At 25.4% G+C, this 11017-nt stretch overlaps 1 protein-coding gene across 1 annotated transcript; it reads right to left on the bottom strand.

Annotated features, from left to right (window-relative positions):
- Positions 1–2484: 2484 nt before the first annotated feature.
- Positions 2485–2649, bottom strand: NEUTE1DRAFT_55928 (uncharacterized protein; the record flags this gene model as incomplete). Its single annotated transcript, XM_009858639.1, has 1 exon — positions 2485–2649. A coding segment is annotated over one exon (165 nt), but the record flags the coding sequence as incomplete, so codon positions are not given.
- Positions 2650–11017: the final 8368 nt, after the last annotated feature.

Below are 11017 nucleotides of genomic sequence, written 5' to 3'. Positions count from 1 at the left end.
CTTAGTATAGCTACCTTTGTAAGCTAAGATAGTATATTAGATTTTAGCGAAGAAGGCGTACGCGGCTTCAATAATAATAATAATTTATAGGATTATAAATTCGAGGATGATAATAAAGAGATATAAGATAATATAATAAGTATTTATAATATTAGATATATAAAGTAGAAGTAATAAAAAAAAAAAGGAGTTTAGCTCGATTTATTCCGTACACTCTAATTGAATACCTTATAGTATACCCTTTTTCAGAGCAACTATTAATAGTACCGAAAGATAGTATATTTTACAGCGGTCTTACATCTCCTATTCCCCCGGATAATAGACACCCACAATAGATAGATTAGAAGATGAGGAGTATTTAAAAAACGTTAGTAGTATAATAATTGAATGTTTAAGGAGAAAAATAAGTTACTAGTAAGAAATTGAATACGAGAACTCTCTATATACTTATACTAGTAGCGGTGGGAGCGTCCTCTATACTATTATATTACGGGCGTCCCTATAGTACCCCGGGGAGGGTTAGTAATAGTAAAGTAATTTGAGGTAGATTATATAGGTTAATTAGAGCGTTTTAAGAGTATTTATAAAGTATAATTAAATTTATAGATGTAATAATAGAAATTTTACAAGAAGAGTCAAATCTAATAATATTTTTAGCTAGTATTCTACCCCTAAGTCCGAATCTTAGCGCTAAATAGCTTCCCGTCTTAGTATATAGGTTCTACTTAATAATATTATATATAGTCAGTGATAAAAATTAATATTATTATTATCATTATATTATTACGATAATTATACCTAATCTTTCTACTTTTTATACGCTAGTAAGCTAATAATAGGGGTCCTTATACTACTAGTTCGCTTTCTACTAGAAGCAATTATTAGTAAACTAGCAACAATAATTTTATTAGTAGAAATAATTGCTATTATTAATACGAAGGGAAATATTACTACTTATATATAATATTATTGAAGTAAGTCTTAGAAAGATAGCGTTTGACGAACTACTTATTTTATTGGTGTAAGTTCAGCAATTGCTTATTTTCCTAGTATTATCTCCTCTATTAATTATTAAGCTCCTATATTAAATAATAAAAATAGTATAGAAGTAGTTGGTTGAGCTGCTTGAACTGGCGCTCTTTGTAATGTTTTAGAAGGTTTGGGAATAGCTATTAGTACGGGAGTCCCCGGTCTTAGTACGGGGATAGGTATAATTTGAGCTAGTATAGTAAATCTCTATATTGGTATAAATAATTGAATTGCTGGTTGAGCGGGCTTAATTGCTTCCCTTGCTTCATTTGCTTTATCTATTCTAACGCCCTTAATAATTTAAATAGTAGTAGCTTAAGTAGTAGTAGTTTCTATTTGTTAAGTAGCTTTCTCTCTTGCTATTTTCTATTCTATTATTTACTTTTACTAATTCTCTATTCTTATATTAATAACCTTATAATCTCTTAAAGAAGCTAAAGAAGAGAGGATAGACCGATTGGCGGGAGTTAGGTTAATTCACTAACCTATAGTAGTAATAATAGAAGTAGCAATAGTAATAGCGGCTAGCTTTGCGCCTTTATCCTTAAAAGCTTCCTATTCTTTATAAATATTAGTAATAGATTCTTTATGGAAATTAACCAATCCTTCTATATATTAATAGTATTACTACTATTGAATTCTAAATTTAGGGAACTTCTCGTCCAACCCGGCTATATTATTAAAGAGTAGCTTTAATAGCTTCCTTCGACCTTCGGCTAACAACCGTACTATAGCATTTTAAAGCTTGCGAAGTATGAACATTTCTAAAATTACCTCAAAAGTTCGTAATTCAACGGGAACTAATACCTAGGTATACCTCTTATACTATTTAAATAAACAGATAGCAACTATATTAGCAAGACTGCTAATAGTTGGCTTATTAAATGTTTTATCCTTTATTTTTACCCGAATTAGTATTAAAGGGATTCTTTTAAGTTGTATATTATAGTTAAAGCTATTATAATACTTCCTATTAGGGATAGGGCGCTTATACTCCAAATTTAGATTGTAGTAAGGTTCCTACAAATAGTTAAGTATTGTTCGACGAAAGTAGGGTATATTAAACTATTCTTAAATAACTAGTTCCATCTTTTTTCGCTAGGCTTCCTCTAGTTTTAACTATTTAACTTTATGTATAAATTTATAGAGAGAATAATAAGTTATACCGATATCCAGTTGTTTAATTTGAATTTTAAATAGGTCCTAATTAGTTATATAGTTAGTTGTATTATCGTTATTAACTTCCTTATTATTATTATAGCTAACGACGAAATTTATTAACTGGTTAGGTATATAAAGTATATATAACTAGTGAATTTAAGGTTGTACTATTACTGTTAATATTCTTCTAAGCTACTTTTTAGTAGACCCCAAATAGTCAAATAAATAAAAAGGAGCAAAAAGGTAGGCCATCCCTTAGCCGGACTTTTTCTATATTATTCTTCTAAAATGCTACTAGAAATCTGTAAAGCTTAGTTTTTTGGGAAGTCTAAATTGGACTACTCTATTAACGTTAGGTATATCCATCCCTATCCCTAAAGCGACCGTGGCGCAAATGATTCTATAGTCTATATCTTCTATAAAATCTTTAAAAATAATATTTTTATTAATAGTCCGGACTAAATTATTATAAAGCTAAATAATTTTAGGGCTTATTTCTTTATTAAAATTACATTACTTATAAAGATGGTTAATAATAGTGTAGCGGGTAGTATGTAAAATATTCTTATTATCGATATAGATTATTATTCTTAGAATTTCTTGCCGAATTTTAGGGGTAGCGCTATCGACCAAGAATAGAAGACGACGGAAATTACTAATATAATTACGTAGTAGAAGCTATATTACAATAAACATTTCTAGTCGGTCGATAAAAGTTCGGATAATTTTTAAACTATTGTTAAATCCAGCCTTTTTGATAATAAAATCTTAATGTACGCCAGCTAGTATAGTAGTATACCCGAACTAAGGAATATTATATAGTAATAAAAGTCGTAGAGTATAAAGGTATTAGAAGTCTTATATAATATAGTTCGTCGATAGTAAAAAGGCTGATTTTTTTGTAAAAATCTGAGGAGCGAAGGACGGTTTTGAATCGGGGATTGAACGCCTATTCTAGACTTATAAGAATATAAGTATATTTACCTTCTTCCATTTCTTTCTATATATTTTTATTCTGCCTTGCGGTTAATATAAGTACTCTAGAATCCTATCTTTTTTTAGAAAAAGGTATACCTTTTTCGATATATTAATATCAATTTATATAGGCTTTAAACCCTATACTTTCTTCGCAATATCATCTCGCTAAACTTCCCTAAGTTTCGTTAAAGAAACAATCTGAATAGTAATTTTATTGAGGAGCGCTGAGAAAGTATATAGAATAATATTTTTACTATAACTGGTTACCGCTACTAATATCGTATCTTTTTATTTATAAATAAGCCGGACTACTACCTTAACCTATCCTTTACGAAGTTTATTACTACCAATAATATTATATATTATGCACAACACACGCTGGGGGTCAATACTATTATCGTTGTTAGAATCTATAGCGTTTTAGTAGTTATTAATTTGAAAAATATTTCTAATACGACTTAGCTGGGAAAAAATAATATACTAAGAATAAAATATCCTTATAGATAATATATATAAAGTTTTACGTTATTAGGACGAAAGGTAGTATTAATATGTAGAGGGTGGGTATTAATATAAGATGCGTTTAGATGTAATTTTTCTACCCAAGCGTTCAATATTTACACTTTTATATATATTAATATAAAAAAAACTATAAAAAACGACGCCGAAACCAGAAACGCTGATTTCTAGTCGAGGAGTGCTCTAAAATGAAAATTGACAACGGTAATCAATTTAGGAGAGTTATTTATATCCCTTATAATATCCTACAACGAACGTAGCGACGGTGTTATATTATTATTACCGATAGCTATCGATAGTAGTACTCGTAAATTCGAAAATAATATTTATAACCCGCTTGTAGAAATTTTAATATATAATAACCCCGAAACTATATTTATTATAAAAATTTCGGATAAAATAGAAGAAGATAATAAAATATTAAAGAAATTTATTATTAGAACGAATAAATTTGTAAATTATAATATTATTTCGACTGAAGACTAACGTTAAATTCGAAAATTATTTTTTAAATTCGCGAAGGTACGTATTAGAAAAAGTAGATTTACGCGACCCGAGGTTAATAAGGTTGGAACTAATTAATTTATTATTAAAAAGGATTTCGATAACCTAAAGAAGGATATTTTAAAGGAGATTAAGAAAGGTATTTAGGAGACGCTAAAGTAATAGGCCAATATTATAGCGAAAATTATCCCGAGTAAAATCGGTACTACCCTTTAATAATTACTTACTACTACTATTAAGAAGTTTGTCCTCTTTAACTTCGAACGGTAGTTTATAATTAAGGGAGTAATAATTATTATTAAATTTATAAATTATTCGAATAAAAATATAAAGATAGTTTTAATAGTAAATTTAAGTAAGAGGAAACTTAGTTTAATAATCCGTATAACTATTAGAATATTAATAATAGGAGACTATATAATTATATTCGATAAGTCTATATACGATTAGTATTAGTAAAATTAAATATAGGTTAAAGAAATCTTCGGTTCGGATATAATTATTTTTATAAATACTATAAGTATTTTAGTTTAGAGTATATTTTAAAATAGTATTAATAATTATACTATATTAGAAATTTTATTAAATATAGTAAGGGAAAGAAATAAGGAAGTAGCTATTATTAAAGTTCGGTTATAGAAGAAAAAAAATAAAGAGAATAGAAGTTTACTCTTAATAGAAATTACTATTTCGTTAGTAGTATATTTCCTTTAGGATAACCTTTTCCTTTAGGATAGTAGTATATATTTATACAAACTATTCTAAATTTTGAATAATATTTAATAATACTATAAATATTAGGGAATTAGATATATAGCGAAATTCTATCGCTAGGAAGATATTTACATTTGTTATAGCGAAATTAAATATAAAGGAGATTATTTCGGCGAAGTAAATTATCTTTCTAATAAAAATAAGTTATTCGTTTATTATAAACTATATAAGAAGAAGGGTTATTTTATATATAATTGTAAGGAGTATCCTATTTTCCGAAAGGCTATTACGAAAATAATTATTATATATACTAAAAGGCTACGGATATTCGCCCCCTATAAGAATTTAATTAGAAAAGTATTAAAATTAATAATAGAAATTATAGATAAAGGTATTCTATTAAACGCTCTTCTTAATTTCTATACTATTACTATTTTAGAAAAATAAATTAGAGGAAGTATAAAAAGAGGATAATTAAAAAAGGTTATTAGCTAAACCTCCCAATTAAAAACCTTAACCCTATAGAATTTAATAAATATATACTACCTATATTCGTAGAGCGTAGGTAGGAATTAATTATATAGCGGTAATAGTATTTATATGGTTATAGCCTCCTCTAAGGAAGTAATACCTTTATCTTCTATTGTAAAATTAGAAGGAACCCTATTTTAGGGTAATTAATAGTTTAATTAAAAATATTCTATTAGAACGTAGGGAAATTGTATAAAAAAAGGAAATTTCTATTCGAATAAAAGGAGATTTATAATATTATAGCAATTTAGGAATTGGGTAGGAATTTGAATAGGGATATTTACTATCCTAGGGGCGGGAGGTATTTTAGAATCGATTATTTAGAGAAAGAGAAGGTAATAATATATATAAATAAGAAATAGAATTTGAAGGATTTTAATTTTTAAATTAGTAAAGATTAAATTATAGTAATATTTAAAAATTTAAAGGATTTAATAACTATTTATTCTATTTATTCTCCTATTTTAATATAAGGGATATTAAAATATTAATAAGAGTTACTACTCTTTAAGTTCTTCGAAATTAGACCTTCGGCGGGAAATTAAATTATAATTAGAGATTTTAACCTCTATTATTCTAATTAGGATTTAGAGAATAGGATTAGTTTAAGGGCTACCCGCCTCCTTACGTAGGTACAACGTTAGAAATTTAATTTATCTACCCCCTATAGAGAATTAATAAAATTTAAGAATATAATATAAAGTAAAAGAAATAGAATAATCGATTATATATAATTATTATTTAAAATTAAAACTAAATATTATGGAGTATAATAGTATAAGTAAATTAATTTAAATTATTATCTTTAGGAAATTTAAATCTAAATAAGAAGAAAGAGTAAGAAAATAGAAAAGGAAGGAGAATATAACTAGAATTTTATAAATATAGTAAAAGTAAAGAAGGCGGCGGAAAAACGAATTTCGGTCCTAGACAAGATTAATATAATAGAAAATTTCGAATTAGCCTTTTGCAAATTTAATAGAGAATTTATAAGTATTATAGAAGAATTCGTTCTATATTGGAAGAAAGGTCGGGGGAAGAAAGCGAATTAATAAATATTAAATTATAAAATAGTTATAAAAGAAGTATAGAGGATATATTAAATATAATTTGGATACTAAATAGTATTAAATTAAAGGGATTTTATTAAAGCAATAATAAAAAAGAAGAGGATAATTTCGAAAATATAGTAAACTATATAGTATAAGGGTATTATAGAAATTTTAAAGAACCCAAATTAATTTTAGTTATTAGAACGATAGATTTAAATTTAAAGTTACTAATTAATAAATCTACTTAAATTACTAGCCCTTTAAACTTATAAAGGGGCAATAAAAATTAAAAATTATTATAGTAAGGCCGAAATCTTTACTAACCGTTTTTTCCTAAAGGTAAATATCCTAATAAATTATTTACTAAATTAAATTGAATTATTAAATAATATTAACCTAATAGTTATTAGCAAATCAATTATTAAAAAGGATATTTAAAATATATTTTCCCGGATAATATTTAATAAGGCCCCGGGCGTTAATTAATATTTAAATAGATTTTTAAAATTATATAAGTAATTATTTCGGTAGGCTATAGTATATTTAATATCCGCTAGTTTCCGGTTTGGGTATTTCCTATAATAGTTTAAGGATATAAAAATAATTATCTTTAAGAAGCCCGGGAAGAACGCTACTTAATAAAAACTAGCGAACGTATAAAAGCCTATATTACTATTTAATAACGTAGGGAAAATCTTCGAAATATTTATAGTTAAAAGGTTTATATAAGCAACCGAAGAATTTAACTTCCTACTAGAAGGTTAAATAAGTAATTAAATAAGCCGTTTAATAGAATTTATAATTTAGGTAGTTATTAATATAATATATATAATTTAGAAATTTAAGACTATAACGTTCCTTATATTCTTCAATTTAGAAGAGTATTTAATAGAATTAATTATAAGTAGCTTTTATATACTTTATAAGAAATATAATTCCTAATATAGATTATTAAATAAATAGTAAATTTCGTCGCCGGCCGAAGAAGTTCCCTCTTTTTTAATAATAAAATATTTTACTCTTATATTATTACTATAAATATACCCTAAAGCTCCCCCCTCTCCCTTATCCTATTTATTCTCTTTATTACTCTATTATATTAAAAACTAATAATAATCCTAAATATAATTACTATTAGCTTCGCAAACGATACTAATATTATTATAATAGTACGTATTACTAAAGAGAATTACCGGACTTTATAAGTAGTAAAGAAAATATATTTAAAATAAGTAGGGGCGAAAAGTATAGAATTCGAAGTAAATAAGACGGAATTAATATATTTTATACGGATAAAAGTACTAAGGATGGAAATTCTTTAATTTAGGAATATAATATTTTAATTAACAGAATTTATAAAATTCCTAAGGGTTTAATTAAATTATAAATTTAATTATTAGGTTTATACGAAAATAATAAAATAAAAAATAAAAATTTAAATAAATATATTTATAAAATTACCCGCGAAAATATAGGGTTATTCCTTCGTTCGGGTAAGGGATATATATACTAAATATATTCGTAGTACTATTATATACGGAGTTTTAATATTCTATTAACTAATTAAAATTTATAAGAAACTACGAAGGATTATAATTAGATTAGTAAAATACTAGATTAAATATTTAAAAATTATTACTAGGGTATATAAAACTATATTAATATAAAACCTAAAGACGGAAATTTTTTATCCGCTATTCAACCTCTACTTTAATAAAAGGGTCCGAATTTTTAAGGAGAGGTTTACCTAAATAAATTAAATAAGCTTCATTCGGGGGATTATAATTTAGGTTATTAATTATATTTAAATACAAAGGGTTAAAGGTTGGTTACCTACTAACAAATTAGAGAGTAGTATAATTAAAATTTAGTAGGCTGAAGTATAAATATTAATAAAAAAATTATTAACGATTATAGCCAGTCCCCCTTCGGAATTAAGGACCCTATTACTATTATTATTAATTCTAAAATTAATAATTACTAACTAAAAGGAATAGTTAAAGGATATAACGAATTAAGAATAAATATTATACTATAATTACTATTTAATAATAGTAATAATTAAATTAAATCGACGGTATAAATTTACTATTATTAACTTTAACCCTAAATTTAATAATAAAGTTATTTAATAATATATAATTAGTATAAGGAAAGAAAGAAAAAAATATCGAACGCTAGAGGAAAATAAGGACGAATTATATTTATTAATTAAAATAAAGAATTCCCTCCCAATTTAAATTAGGATAAAGGTTATTAGACTCTATACTTTCCTATTTCGGAGGAAAGTATTAAATATCTAAATACCTATTTATATTTATAGGCTTAAGAAGGAGACCTTCGCCTATATCGTCTTAAATTACTTTAATATAAAAATTCTCTTTTAATTGGACCCTAACAATTAGTTATTAATAAGGGAGGAATTCTAAGAATATTTAAACGATAGAATTAAAGCCGAAAAAATCTTATTATAGGCGTTAAAATTAGGTAAATTAAGGGAGTACTATTTAATAATTAAATTAAAAGAGGAGTAGTATAAAGAAATTACAAAGTATTTTTAAAGAGGGAACGAATTACTAATAATATTAGAATAATAGGATAAGGAATAAGGAAGAAATAATTATATTAATTATAAATATTATTTAAACTATAATTATAGTAAGAATTGAAATACTATTTAACGAATATTTAATTATATTTAAAAAGCTATTCGAATAGTACTATTATACAGGCCTAATTTATAATAATCTTATAATATTATTAAATTTAATCCTCGTTTATAATAGGATAATTAGAAGTATCAAGGGTTATAGGATTATTAGGGGTAATACTACTATTATTAGAACCGGAAATTATATAAATAAGAGTAGTAATATTACTACTATTAAATATAATACGCATAGGAGTAATTATATTACCGCTAAAATTAAAAATAATTTAAATTAGATTTATAGTATTATTATTAGAAAGGGAGGGGGTATAACTATAGCGAATATCCTTTATAATTAATTTATAGTAGTCCTTCTACTAGAAATTAGTAATATTATAATATAGGGCGTAAGGAAGATTATTAAAATAATTAAATAAATTATCCTATATTAAACGCTCGTATATATATTTAATAAAATAATTAGTAATACAAATAAAAGAGTCCAATCTCTAATTATATTTAGCCAAGCTACTTAATATTATAATAATAATTATTAATTAAATAGTATTATAAATATTATAAAAATTAGTAGAAACGTTTAATATATATTTATTAGTAGTAAAAATATAAATTGTATTCTAAAAGTAGATAATTAAAGACAGAAGTTAATTAATATTAAAAAATAAGAAAAAAAAGGATAAAAAGCTTATTAATAACCGAAATAAAGTAAATCTTATTTGCGACTATCTTACGAAAATCGTTGGAGGAAGCGGGCCTCTAACTAATTTTCAGAAATATAATAAAATTTAAAGTATAATAAAAGTAAAGGATTTTATAAATAATACTAAACGGATTAGTATATAAATTAAGAATAATAAAAAAAATAGTTATATTAATTCTAAGGGGCTATAAAGTCCGGATTATTATAAAGAAAATAAAAAAATATTATAGGCTCTAAATAAATTAGAGCTATAAAACCCTAAGAGGACGTAAAGCTTAAGGATAAATTAAGGGAAGAAACTTTTAAATTGGAAGTTAAATCGATTAGGTTAGGGCGGTAACGACTAGAGGAAACTATTTTAAATAATAATATAATAGGGAAGAAGGAAGAAGGAAATTAGGAAGGGGTACTATAGGGAGGATTATATAAATAGAAGAAAGGGTCCTTATACTATTATAAATAAAAGTAGAACCGAAGGGTAGGAAGTAAAAGGATAGGGCGGAAGTAACTATAAATAGAATAAAAAAACGGAAAAGTAGGGAAGTAAATAGGAAGATAGGATAGGGAAGTAGGAAGAAAGCGGAAGAAGGAATAGTAAGGGTTAAAATAGAAAAATAGCGAAGAGAGGCGGCGCTTTAGGTCCTATTCCTATTATTTTTATTATTCTAATATTGGGATAATATAATGAAGGGAGAAACGAAATTAATTCGCTATAATAGTAGGTAAGAACTATTATAACTATAAGTAAAGTAGGAGCGGTATAGAAATTTATAGCCAAAATAAAGCTGGGGGTTTTCATCTGGCGGCGTTTAACGCCGTACGGTTTTCCCCTCTAGAGAACTGGAGAAGGACCCTATACTAATAAGGTACTATAGTTATATAGTATAGGGAATAAGACTATTATTATTAATATAAAAAAAACTATACTATAATAATCTCCTACAAATTCTATACTTCTAAGTAAATTTAGTTTTATTATTATATTTTATTATAGTGTTAATATTATATAGTAAAGAAAATAGCTAGCATCGATTTGTATAGGGATGCGTTTGGAGGAGACCTCTTTTCTGTATCGAGGACTCAGACCTCTTTTTTGGGCAATCTCAATCAATACAGTCAAATACACTAAAAGAAACCAATACACGGACCACAACTGGA

This window comes from Neurospora tetrasperma (genome assembly GCF_000213175.1).
Source record: "Neurospora tetrasperma FGSC 2508 unplaced genomic scaffold NEUTE1scaffold_81, whole genome shotgun sequence".
Classification (NCBI taxonomy): Eukaryota; Fungi; Ascomycota; class Sordariomycetes; order Sordariales; family Sordariaceae; genus Neurospora; species Neurospora tetrasperma.
The sequence above is the reverse complement of the archived record's forward strand: the minus strand, read 5'-3'. Positions and strand labels throughout refer to the sequence as shown.